Raw genomic sequence first — 13,788 nt, forward strand, 5'->3', positions numbered from 1 at the left:
CAGGAGGCTGGAAACAAATGCAGGTCAGAGCTGAGAAATGGGGCCTGGGGAGTGTGTTTTGGTGGGTGGAAGCCCCTGGAGCCCATATTCCCAGGTGGCGTTACTGCAGCGATGTGCTGAGCGGAATGAGATAGGAGGGGGGCAGAAGGGAAACGAGTGGAGGGAGCCTGAGAGACATCCTGAAGGGCCACCATCTCCAAGTGCAGGTACCTGACATGCACTGTGGCCGCCGGGGCAGTGCTCTGGGCTGGGGTCTCTGATTCACACGCCACTCACAATGCTACTTTGGGTAGTTGGCATTATTACCCCCATTTTCCAGCTGAGAACACAGACGCTCAGCAAGGTTGCATAGCTCGGCAGTTACAGGTAAGAACTGAGCTCTGGGGGCTTGAGTGGTTCCGAATCCCATAACGCATTTGTATCGTGGGCAATGGAGCTGTATTGTCGAGCTCAAGACTCCAGCATGCAAGTCAAAGGCGGAGATTTTTAGGCAGGCGCTCCATTATCACAGCGAGCGTTGCTGGGAGGGGGGAAGGGGAGCTGAGCTTTAAAAAAAAAAAATGGCAGAGACAAGACGTTCTGTGACGACGTCTGCTAAGCACTGTTCCCGTTCGGGACGTGTGCCCTTTACTTGGCCTTTGAAACTGCGTTCTGTGTCCCCGAGAGCATAATAATGTAAATGAATATCAGATCTCTCCTCAGTAATTGAGAGCAGAGAGAAGGCCATGTTAAGTCAATTTAATTTGCTCTGATACAGTCCAAGCCCATCTCCGTGGAAGGGGCAATGGCTTTTTGATGGGCTGAGGGTGACTCTCAAAGTGACAGGACGTGCGGCTTGTTTGGGCCCAGGAGGCCTCTGGAAGGAGGGCTGGTGGCTGAGCCAGGTGTGGGCTGAGCACGACCACTTGACCACCTGAGCCTTGAGCCGCTGTGAGTTCTGAGCTTCAGTGACACGGAGATTTACGGACGCCGGGGTTGGGGGGGGCCCGCCACCGGGCTGTGGGTTTGCATCGCGTCTGAACCCGGAGGGAGGCTCTAACTCCCCCTCCGCTGCTTCCTGGCCTGCCTCATGGGGCTTTGCATTTCAGTCGGGAGCCGTGAAGCGGAACACTCAGTGCCCTGGAGTCTGAAACATGCCCTACGAGGGGCAGTCAGGGGCCAGCCTGGCCTCAGGGCAAAGAGCACTGGACTGGGAGTCAGCGTGGCTGGGTTGGCGGTAGACTCACTGGGTGACCTTGATCTTGAGGTCTTCCTCACTTGTCCAAGAGTGAGGCTGGAGTCTGTGAGCTCCATCCTCCCCTTTAGATGTACGATTCTAAGCTCTGCCTCAGTTTGCCCTCCATAGAGGCAACCCCTTTAAAGACCCAGCTCCATCAAGTGTGGCTCCGAGTTTACTCACAAAGAGGCCTGGAATACGTACCTAAGAAAAAGTATCACCAACAAAAGTGTGGGGACTCCGGAGTTTCGAATCCCAGTTCTGCCTGGGTGATTCTGTACAAGTGCCTTAACCTATATGATTCTCAGTTTGTCAACCTGTAGAATGGGAATAAATCATACTCACCACCTCTTGGGGTAACTGCGGGCACCAAATGACTGCCTGATAAACACATTCAATAAACTGGAGCTGTTATTAGCAACGAATGTCTCTTCCTACCTTTATTGCAGAGAAGTGCCAGGATCGGGACGGGGAGGAGAAGGCAGAGGGAAGCACTGCTGCTCCCACAGTGTCACTCTGTGACCTTTGTACTTGTCCCTTCCTCCCCCTTCTAGGGCCCCAGTTTCTCTTTACACATTTAATGCAAGAGTTGGACTTCACTAACATCAAGGCCTCGCCTACGCTAGCCTGACCCTCCCCCTATCCACCCGGGCTCTCCCGTCACTGTGTGGACAGATGCCTCCACGGCTCCCCCAGCACCAGGTGAAAGGAGCGCTGGAAAGAGAACAGGACAAGGGTGGGAAAACTTTAAAAGCCCAGCGCCTCCTTCAGCACCCTCCCCCCCCCGCCCCCCACAGGACCCTCACGCTTTCTGACGGGTCTGTATTTTCAAGAGCAGAGAAACCGGTGGCACCTAGTGAGGGCTTCTGATAAGTTTTGCATTTACCAGCAACACATGATTTGCATAAATAGCAACACATTATTTCAGTGAAAACCTAAAAGCAGTAGCAGCAGCCGGTTGCCTCCAGGCTGCCAGCCCTGGGTGGACCACCTCGTTTCATCCCCCCAGGAGGACAGGGCAGCCGGGCGCTGTTACCTGAGCTGGCTCCTACTTCTGTAGGTATTTCTTCATGATGCTCTCAACATCCTCCGCTTTCCTCCCCGCCCCTGGCTCTTCGATCTCGGGGGATGTTCTCTCACCACCGTCACCCTCCAGCCGTGGGATTCTCGGCCGACTCTTGATGCTATCGGCGCTTTTGAAGGACACGATGGAGCTGGAGGAGGAGGATGAGTCGGAGAGGTGAGCGGGGTCCTCCTTGGGCTCCGGGCTCTTTTTCAAAACGGTGGTGATCCCTGAGAGAAAGCCCCTGTCGGCCACTTCCGTCTCAAAGTGGACGCCTGAACGCTGTGAGCCGTCTTGCCCATCTCTGGCCGCTCGGGCCAAGGACGTAGGCGTCTCCGGCTTCCGGATGGCCGGGAGGAAGTCATCGAAACCCACTTGGGTCTTGCGTTCATAGTTGAGGCTCGGGACCTTCCAGCTGAATGGGTCGCTGCCCAGGGGGTCCCCCATCAGGTGTGCAAACTGGCGGTTCTGGAAGACGAGCGGCTCCTTCCCGAGGTCCGGACAGCCCGCATCATCCAGCGAGGACTCCAGACAGCGCCTCCGTGGGCGCAGCGTGGGCGACAAGAACGAGCGCCTAAGCGCCGTCGGGGAGCTCGGGGTCCTCCGCGAGCCGGGCCCCGATTCCAGGAGGGACTCGCAGGAACTGAAGCGGGTCTTCAGCTTCTCGGGCGGCGGGCTGGGGCCCCCCACGCTCTTCGAGGAGATGCACTTCAGGCTGGTGGACCGCAGGAGCCCGGCCGACGCGTCCAGGGGAGACTCGGCCCCGGCCCTCAGAGCCAGAGCGCCCTCGTCGCTGCCGGTCCTGGCCCTCCGCAGCGTGGACGCCCCGGTGGTCTGGTAGATGGGCAGAGTGGGCCAGTCCTCCAGGCCCAGCGGCGACCCCCGGCCCCTCTGCGCTCTCTTCCTCCGCAGCCCTTCCACGAACTCCGACAGGGCGGCCGACGGGCTGGGCAGCTTGTCCCTGGGCCGCGGGGACGCGTCTCCACTCGGGGAGGAGGACGGCGTGCCCGACCTCTCCGGGGGCTTTCTCTGGACGCCACACTCTTCGCCGTCCCCGAAGTGGCTGTACTTTCCTCGGCGGAGGGAGAGCGGGGACGCGACCTTGTCCCCCGGGGTCCTGCCGTGGGCGTCCCGGGCCCCGTCGCCGGCCTCCTCCTGGATCCTGCGCCAAGAAGAAACCCTCCGTCAGCAGACATCGTGCCGTCTCTACAGTCGGTGCGACTGAGCCCCAGAGCGCGGGCACTAATACTATTTTTCTGTGGAAATGCTGACCCCACCTGCACCCTCCAACGAACCGTGTGATTTAATGTGCAGACTCAAGCCGTGTAAATGATTTCTCGTCGCTTTCTGAAATGCAATTTCTGTCTATAATTAAACCGAAGTACGTCTGAGTAGATTAAAACTGCACCTCTGACGGATGACTCAGATTTACGAGGCATCGTCTCTGACATGATAGGACCTATCACCACACAGCCTGCTGTGAAATAGGTAATTTGCTTCTTGAAGACTCAGGGGCACCTACGGGAGGTTATTTATTTATTTAGGGCCGAGCCCGGAGGACAGCCCCACCAAGCAGAGCTTGCTAGAGCCAGTGACCCAAATATGCGTCTGAATGAGATGCAATCCCTGATTGTTTCATGGGATGGGGGTGGGATTAAAAACAAACAAACAAACAAACAAACAAAAAATACGGTCCTTCAAAAGGGAAACATTTACATCAAATCAACCTGAAACCAAGACTATACACAAGAGGACAGACGCTTTCTATTCTGGGACTGCCAGGCAGAGGCATTTTGCAGCAGCTGAGCCAAAACCACTCTGCCTCTGAAAAGTGGGAATCTCGCAGTGGGGCAAAATTATGGACTGTAAAACGAAAAGCAGGGCTTAAAGGAGAGAGACTGGAGTCCATCCACTGTTCCTTTAAAAAATAAAATCTATTTGTCCTTCCTCTAAGACAAACGACCTCCTTCCCACACACCAGCAAAGCTGTAATTTATAGAAAAGCAAGAAGGGGCGCCAAATGTCAGAGTTTGGGCGTGGCAGCCAGGGCCAGGGCTCAGCCTGAAGAAGGTGGGAGCAATGGTGATGCAGGTTCTCAGCCGTTAGCCCCTGCTTGCTGCTCTGTCACGACAGGAATGATTACAAGAGCCAGCCTCCTACGCATAAAGGTTGGAATTCCGGCACAAGACTGAGGAAGGTGTCCTGCTCACCACAGTCTGATTATCACCATTCTCCATCCCCTGACCAGGTAGGATAGTTGAGAAGGAAAAGAGCTGACCACAGTGACCCAAAGGGCTTTTCAGTCTCAGAAGAAGCCAAGCCCATGGCCCCTGGAGGTGATGTCAGGAGTGGAGAGTACAGATAGGGTAGGGGATTGGGATCTTTCTCAGGGACCTGGGTAGGGACCTAGGCACTGCCTTCCTGAGCTCCTACCATCCCATAAGCCTCTCTCTTCTGATGCTGCCTCCCCTGACCCAGGACCGTGGCGATGGTGCTCTGTGAAAAGGTTCCGTGAGTGACAGGCACAGGACTGGCTGCGCTCATCTGTCCCTCCTCATGCCCTAGCTCAGCTAGGTGAAGAGGGTCAATGTCACAGTCTGGGGGCGGTGAGGAGACCAGGAGATGGATCCCAAGGTAGGCGTGTAGATGCGCTGCCTCCATCACGCACTGTCCTCACTATCCTTAGTCTTCCAGGGGGCTCAGGCTCCCGACCCCCTCCCCAACCTCCTGTCTTGTGAGTTAGCCCCTGGCTCACTCTGCTGCAGCCACACGGGTCTCCTGGGACAGGCCACGCTCTTCCTGCTTCCGGGGTTTGCATTTGCAGTTCCCTTCGTTGGATGCACTCCTTCCCCCTCCTCCTAGCCCAGGTCACCGTCCTGATCTCACAGGGAGATCAAGTGGAGAGACGAAAAGCCCTGGGCCCCGTGCCGGGCACCTAGCTCCTCAAATAATGGTTAACAGTTATGATTAATAATAATCGATAATGAATGGCTATTAATCATCAATAATTAGTTGTTAGGGCTCATTACGATTACTACTAACAACCTCTGGGTCTCTGGAGCCTAACTCACCACTGGGCTCCACGGAAGCCTCACGTGAAGTCCCAAGAGGAGTGGGCAGGAGGATGAACGGGCAGGTGACCCTGAGTCCCATCACTCCCGGCAACGGCTGGCCCCCACGTGCTCAAACAAAAGCCTCGCAATTTGCCCAGAGTAGCTGCTCCCTTCCTATTTCTTGCCTGTCACCTTCCATCTCCGTCACAGCTGGACGCAGGCCAGGAAGGGAGCTGGAGAGCTCCTGTGTGATGACCTGAAGGGGTGTTTGTCAACATCATCACTTTAGAATCGCTCCCCTAACACATGGCAAGATGGCATTCGCATGCCTTTCTTTCTTTCTTTTCTTCATCTTTTTTTTTTTTTAATAAACAGCTTGGAGCTGCCAGGGGCACTGGGCTGCTGCAGAGCTGACAGAAGTCATTTCCGTCCTGTCTTGGCCCTGAAAGGAGGCGGACGTGATGAATGTGTCTTGGGCGCTCAGTCTCCTCCATCATCTGTCACGTGGGGGTGGCAGCACCCAGGGCTCCTGTTGCCGGGCCTCCTGGGACTCTGCCATCCCACTCGCCCCAGCTCCCCTCTGGCTGCAGAGGCCAAGACAGGGAGGGAAGAGAAGCTACAGGAGGAGAGGGTGGAGGGGGAGGAGGAAGAGTGGTAGGAGAAGAGAAGTGGGGAGAAGTAGAAGCGGGACCAACAACAGAGAAGGTGAAGTGAGAACGCATGGGGGGATGGAGAGGAAGAGACCGGTGGCGATGGAGGTGGCGAAGGAAGAGGGAGGCTGAGGGCAAGGCCAGGGGGACAGAGGGGAGGGCCGCAGATGGGGTGTGGGCTGGCAGCTGAGGACCGGCCTTCCTCATCTCTGACCACAAGGTGGGACGGGCCAGGGGCACACGAAACCGTCAGCAGCCCAGGAGCGGGGTCTGGAGGTCGCAGCCCACGTGTGCTGCTGTCCAGGCGCAGAGGACACAGGCTCGCTGGGCCGGAGCCACGGGGGACCTCGGCTGCGCCAGACCAGCGGAGATGTGCCCGCCTTCCCCAAGGCCCACCAGGAGCAGCATTTTCCAGAAGGCACAGTCGCTCAGGGCCCACCTGGCTGCCACCAGCTACTGATCACGGAGCCCTGCTGGGGGCCCCCATGTTGATGTCGTGGGGTGGAGTGGGCAGGGCCCCACCTTCTGGAGTGGTCTGGTTGGTGCCTTCAGAGCCTCAGCCGGTGGGCTTGAAACCAGAACAGAGTCCAAGCAGTGCAGACTCAGCGGGGGAGGGCAGAGAGGACTGGGAGTGGGGGCAGGGTGAGGCGGGAGGGAGGGGAGATGGGGAAGGGAGGGGTGGGGGAGAAGAAGAGAAAGAAGCCTCGTCTCGGCTGAGCGCTGCCTCCTGGGTTTACCACTCAGAAATCCACCCACGCCTCTGCAGCATCTTATTCTATTTCCTGTCTGCTCCACCACTCCAAGGGAGAAGTTTGCTGCATCCACTCCTTTCTGTGTGGAGACCACAGCACTGAATCTGAATGCAGACGCCCTCCTGCAAGCTTCAGGGTGTGGGTTCTAGCTCTGCTGTCTGGGTCACGGTGATCCCCTCCGTTTCTGCCCTGGCTCTGGACACTTCAAGCACATTCCCCTGTCTTCCTCCAGGGGCCTGGGAAGACTCATTTTTTTCCCAGCTGTCCTCACGGGACGGCTCAGCTCAGGTGGAACTCCCGTTGGCATCGCGTGACGGACGGATGGTGGCTAATCAAGACGTTGCTGTGCCTGCCTCAGCCAGGGAGAGTCGTGATGCACAGGAGGTGCTCCGAGTCGCTGGGAGACGGGTGCAGACACGACCTAGGCGAGGGCACTGTGATTCTCTGAGAAGGGACTCCAGAAACATCTTGGGAACTTCTGCACCTGCCCTTCAGTCTATCCCAACAGGAAGAGGCTTCTAGCATACCTGCCTGATAAGGAGCCAGCAGCATTCCTGGGCATCCAGCCACACAGGCTCCAGGCTGGGCCCGAAACAGTTACCCCTGGCTGAGCACCTACTGTGTGCTGGGCGCGGTGCTGCTGCCATGGATACAGGGGAGAACAAGCGGGTGGGCCACCTGCCTGCACGGAGCTGACCGCCACGTCCGTTTATAACCTCGACGGCCACCCTGGGGGGTAGGAGTTGTGAGCTCCGGGCACAGTGAGGCGGGGTGGCACACACAGTTGGGAGTAGCAGAGGTGGGGTTCCAACCCCACAGCCAGCAGCACCCTTCTCTGGAAACTTCCTCCACACTCTGTGATGTGATACAGGGTTAACAGTGTCTCCGATGTCACCTTACCAGGTAACATCTGTCCCCTGGAGTCTAGTCTGGTTCTGCCACTCACTAGCCACTCACTTGCCTTGGGATAGTCACCTAACTTCTCTAGGCCTCAGTTTCTTCAGCTGTACAATGGGGGGGGGGAAACCAGGTCAACCCTGCAATGTTGCGGAGATAAGAGAGAGCTCCAGGAGGGCAAGAGTTTTTGTCTGTTGCATTCACTGCTCTACTCCTGTGCCTAGAACAGTGTCTGAGCACACAGTAGGCATTCAGTAAACATCTGTTGAGTGAATGAGTGGAGTGCCAGAGCCCTAGCACATAGTAGGTGCTCACTAAGTATGTGTTGGATGAATGAGTGGACCTTGAGTCCTCTGGCGCATAGTAGGCATCTGATAAATGTCCATTAAGTGAATTGATGAACAAAAGAATATATACGAACACTGTAGCTTTGTGGTATAGTCTGAAGTCAGGGAGTCTGATTCCTCCAGTTCCATCTTTCTTTCTTTAGATTGCTTTGGCTATTTGGGGTCTTTTGTGTTTCCATATAAATTTAAAAATTTTTTGCTCTAGTTCTGTGACAAATGCCATTGGTAGTTTAATAGGGATTGCACTGAATCTGTAGATTGCCTTGGGTAGTACAGTCTTTTTGACAATATTGACTCTTCCAATCCAAGAACATGATATATCTTTCCATCTGTTCATGTTGTCTTCCATTTCTTTCATCAGCATCTTATAGTTTTCAGAGTAGAGGTCTTTTGTCTCCTTAGGTAGGTTTATTCCTAGGTATTTTATTCTTCTTGAGGTGATGGTAAATGGGATTGTTTCCTTAACTTCTCTTTCTGATCTTTCATTGTTAGTGTATAGGAATGCAAGAGATTTCTGTGTATTAATTTTATATCCTGCAACTTTACTGAATTCACTGATGAGCTCTAGTAGTTTTCTGGTAGCGTCTTTAGGATTTTCTATGTATAGTATCATGTCATCTGCAAACAGTGACAGTTTTACTTCTTTTCCAATTTGGATTCCTTTTATTTCTTTTTCTCTAAGTATTGGTGGCTCAACATGTATGAAGGCTTATTAGATAAATCAGGATATGATCATGCAGAAATGCTGGAATTTTTACTCTTTCTAACCTGCAAGGCTAAGAATCCGGGCTTCAGGAAGCAGACAGGCCTGGGTTCAAATCCTAGCTCTGTCTCTTCCTAGCCAGGTACCTTGTGAAGCCTCGCTGTGACAGTGGGAACAGTAACTCCCAACCTCACAGAGACAACGTACGTCATCGGGACAGTCAGTACACATGAGCGTAGCCCATGTACACCTCCACCTGCCCCCAGCTCTTCATGCCAGGTGGATTCTGGTGCAATTGAACTTGCATATATATTACTTATTCATTTCAAAACATTACTACTAATAAATATATGTTTAAAATCTTAATGATTGTTTTTCAATTAATGGTCCCTCCCATTAGGTTAGATTAGATTGAGGATTGAGGGCAGATGTTCAAGAATAAACAATTCCTATGTCCGAGCCTGCTCTGAGCAGCACAGAAAAGGGGTGAGGATACCCAAGTGGTCTATTCAGCCTCAGAGCAAGCCAGCTGCTGACACACATGTCTCCAAGTTGGGCCACACCCCCTCCCCTGACAGGCCATCCTGTGAATGCGGCTCCATCGTTTTCTCTCTAGTGCCTGCCATAGCAGTAGACATTCCATGAATACTGGGTGAAGAAAAAAATGCATGTACTTTGTATATATCATCTCATCAGGATGTGGATGATCACCCCATCTTGCAGATGAGGAAACTGAGGCTCACCAGTGAGAAGCCATCTGCTCGAGGCTCACACTGCTCAGTGGCAGGGCCTGGATCTGAACCCTGGCTGGCCAGATCTGAAGCCATTGCTTTGTCCTTCCACAACATCACACACCCCCCAGGTAGAAAGCTAAGAGGAAACCTCAACCACTTGAACTCATGTCTACACGCATACATTGCTCAAAATCCACTGAGACACAATGAGTAAAACATAGAGAGGCCCAAGTCAGGGAGACACTGGCTTCACTGGTATTAGTCACAGTCACACAATAAAAACCAGAATTCCCAGGTCTGAGTCTGAGCAGAGCCTGAGCCAACGGTAACTACAGGAAACTCGATGCAGATTTAATGACGCCATGAATCATCCCAAAAGACATGCTATCACCCCCCCTCAATTCTTCATCGACACCCTGAAATTAAAGAGGAAATTAAAAATGTATCGATGTTCTTTAACATCGAGGCCTGGATGGGAAACCAGATGTCCTTTGAAGATGGCCTGAAGGTACTGGAACCGAGTCCCACATAGCAGTTGATGGTCTGTAATAGAAGCTGACATGGTGCCCAAAACTGTGCCTGATGCGGTAGGAAACACGAGACATTTATTAAGTCCCTAGAGTGTGCAGGTGAATTCTGCATCACAAGAGCCACTGTATATTGCGCCTTTAGGCTTTGCAGACGTTATTCAAGTTTATCTTCATGACAGTCCTCTAAGTCAGCAACTCTTATAATCTTCCTATTTCACAAATGAGGCTCAGGAAGGATAAGTAATTTGTCATGGAATAAACGGGAGAAACATGAATTTAAACTAAGGAATCCAGCTTCGGGATTCACGTGTCCTGACCACTCTACTCTGCTGCCCGCTATTGCCTTTGACTGTTCCATTTTACAGAGGAAGAAATGGAGGCTCAAAGGGCAGATGGAGAGGAAGGAGCAGAGCCGAGGCTCTCACCTCACTCTCACTGACTCTGTATCAATGCAACGCTCAGCTAAGCTCCTCATAGTAGGAGACGGGCTGCCTCAGCCTTTCGGAGGGCACACTGTGGGTGTGGACACTGGATCAACCCACGCAGAAGGGTCAGCAGTGCGAGCAACTCCAGGTACACTGTGAACCGTGGAGTGTAAAACGTGGCAGGAGGCTGGCAAGGGAGAGGCGAGGGGCTGCGGTGTGAGGGCACAGCCTTTCTGGAGGCGGCAGGGTGCAGTCAGGCTTTCGGAAGAGGGGTGGGATCTGGTGGTGGGAGGGGTTGAGGAAGACACCCCAAGTAGAAGAGCCCTCCTGCCAGCTATTAGCTTATTCAAAACCCCGGACCAGCAAGGGCTGATGTCTACATTTCACAGGCAGAGACACTAGGGCTTAGAAAGGCCACTCGGCTGAAGGGAAAGACTCGAAGCAAGGAGGAGGCCACGGGGGTGTGATGCCCAGGGAGGCCTGCTTGATGGCAAGCAGGAAAGCTGTGGAATAAGCAGCAGAGAGGCCCTCTGCCTGCTTATTTCTGGCCTGAAGGTGCAGAGACTTGAGTCAGGAAGTAGACTCTGTAAATACCCTATATTCCTTATAGTATAATGTTTCTATGAGGCAAGATAACTCTTAAGCCTTGCGTGCTGTTTTCTCTGATCTTAAGCAGGTGCTGAGGCCTTGACACTTAAAAAAAATGACCCATTAACTGCCCTCACTGGACACCTGCCCACGTATCTCCTGTGGGTCACCAGAATTTGCCTTGTCTCACCCACACATTCTTACTGGCCACCAGGTACTAGGACCAGTGGGTTTTGAACAGAGTTGCCATCAGAATCATGCCTGAAACTCTACCAAAAAAATCAGTTTCAATGGGGGCGGGGAGGTAAGGGGACCATTCTAGTTTAAAAGAGAATAAGGACTAATGGAAGATGTTAATAAGAGGGGAAACTGAGGGTAAGAAGACAGAGACGGGGGAATATGGGCGCTCTGTTCTTTCAGCTCAATTTTTCTGTAAGTCTAAACCTTCTCTAAAAAAATAGTCTATTTACTTTTTTTTAAAAGAGACAGACCCAAAGAAACAGAACAAGGAGATGCAATGAGTGCCCTTAATAGGATTCTTCTTTCAAAAAGTACAGTGATACAACTTCAGAACAATTGGGTTAATATGACTGTTGGTATCTTGGATGATACAGTGGATTTGTTCATTTTTTTAGCTGCAATAATGGTGCAAATAGTTAGGAAACGTCCTTCTTCGCAGGATAAAGATGTGAAACTATCTTAAGGAGAACTGTCATGATGTTTTCAACTTACTTTCACGTTGTTGGGCATAAAAAAATGTGTTTAGATATAGACAGAAGTAGAGAGGAAGGTAAAGATAGAAATCAAGTCAATATGAAAAATAAAAACCATTGTCAAATTAAGGTGGAGGCTAGCAGAGTTGATGGTGCCCAGACACCTTCATTGTTTAAAAAAAAAAAGAAAAAAAGAAGAAGAAGAAAGAAGGAGAGAGAGAGGGAAAGGGGAAGGAAAGGACACTTTACAGGTGATTCTGAGTGATTAAAAAAAAAAAAAAAAAAGAAAAGCAAACATTTTTACTCGCCCTTCAATGTTCAGCCCCACTGCAGCCACCTCCAGAAGCCTTCGCCCACCTCCCAGGCTGGGCTAGGGGTCTCCTCTGGTTCCTACAGCCCCTGTGCTCCCCCAGCCTCTATCCTATAATTGTTTGCTTACTTGTTTATAACTCCCAACAAGACTGTTAATTCTGAACTAGACTGTATTTTTCTTCTATGAATTCCCAGGATCTAGAAGAGTCCCTTAAGGGAAGGGCGTGGAGTGGAAAGAGTGAAGGAATGGAGGAATAGAAAGATGAGGGATCGTGGGAATGAAAGAGGGGACAAAAGGCTCCATCTGCCTCATCCGGCTGCTTCATTCAGACCCCAGCAGCCCCACTTACGGGTCAGCCAAACCCACTTCTCTGAGATTCAAACCAAGAGATCCAAAACCAACTTCCAGTACACAACCTAGAGGGGATTCCTCCTATGTCGAAACCCAATCCAAAGCCTGGTTTTATTTCTAGAGAATTTTATCAACTTCAGAATTGAGAGGGAGCTGGAACCACATTTGGTTTGAACCCCTCATTGTCCCCCTGGAAAAACAGAGACGGAGAGAGCCTCCGGGGTTCACAATCTGATGAGACGGGAAAGTATTGGCTCTCAAACTTGAGCCTGCCCTCTGATACAACCTCCACAATGTCCTGAAAGAACAAACTGGGTATGTAAAGTAATCAAATCGGATTAGAGATTCAACTTGGGCTCAACAGATTTTAAATAAATTTTCAATGCTTTCTTTCACTTTCTATGCATAGACATTAGCTCAGCTGAGTACTGTACAATGGCAATAACCACATAAAATCTCTGACTTATTCATAACAGCACCCAGTTCATCATAAAAATGCAGCTTTAAGCGAACGGAAGTTACCCATCCATCCACTCCTCCTTCTAGCCATTCAGAATCATTTGTTGAGTGCCATGACGCCAGCTGCTGCTGACACTGAGGTGAATAAACCTCGCATTCAAGAAGCTTATAGTCTAGAGGGGAAGGCAGTTCACCCACGTATGACTGGAGGGAAGTACGAGTGACCCTTCATGTCCTCCTGGGCATGGAAACTAAGGAAGAAATGTTTACTGAGCAAAAGGAGTAGAAAAGTCTCACTCAGCATCCAGCTTGATAGTCTAGCTTGTATCAGAGGAAACTGCTACTTAGGAAAAACAGAAAAGCTAAATTTAAACTTAAAGGCATTGGAGAGTTTCAGAAAATAGGCTTATCTAAATTCAGAGCAGAAATTAGGATGGTGGTTACCTTTGAGTAAGGAGGAGGTCATGACTGGACATGATACAAGAAGGTGTTAAGGGGGCTAGCAACGGTCTGGTTTCGATTTTGGTAGTTATTAGAAAGGTATGACCAATTTTTGAAAATTTCAAAAGATACAGCTTCCAGTATGTATGTTTTGATAAGTTTACTTAACAAAAGTTTAGCTCAATTAGAGAACCACAGATACGACAAGAATGTTCTGAACTATCAGTGATTAATCCAAATGGTTTTATGCAAACTTGCATCTAACTTAGGTGAGCCTCAAAATTCCTGAAAGATCTGCAGATCTACCGTATAAGACCTGGAGCTCTGGATAGAAAACAGCCCTCCTTCCCACGGAAGCCTGTCCAAGAGTGATGCTGGCTCCAAAGATAAACCCCGGACAGAGCCAGACTTCTGCTCCTCACTTGCTCAGGCCTTGGGTCCATGGTTAGTATGTTTGCATTGAAAATTTCCATGCTTCCAGCTTCCACATCTTGCGCACTAATCTTCTTAATACTGATAAAACTGAAAAGAACCCTTTTGTCCTAGGAAGACA

General features: G+C 51.3%; 1 protein-coding gene across 2 annotated transcripts in view; it reads right to left on the minus strand.

Annotated features, from left to right (window-relative positions):
- Positions 1-2,264: 2,264 nt before the first annotated feature.
- MYO18B (myosin XVIIIB) overlaps positions 2,265-13,788 on the minus strand; it is a 218,080-nt gene continuing 206,556 nt past the window's right edge. For both annotated transcript variants that reach the window (XM_068563218.1, XM_068563217.1), the window contains exon 42: positions 2,265-3,441. In XM_068563218.1, the coding sequence (XP_068419319.1) occupies positions 2,265-3,441 (1,177 nt within the window). The remainder of the gene's footprint in view (positions 3,442-13,788) is intronic.

This window comes from Eschrichtius robustus, chromosome 14, assembly GCF_028021215.1.
Source record: "Eschrichtius robustus isolate mEscRob2 chromosome 14, mEscRob2.pri, whole genome shotgun sequence".
Classification (NCBI taxonomy): Eukaryota; Metazoa; Chordata; class Mammalia; order Artiodactyla; family Eschrichtiidae; genus Eschrichtius; species Eschrichtius robustus.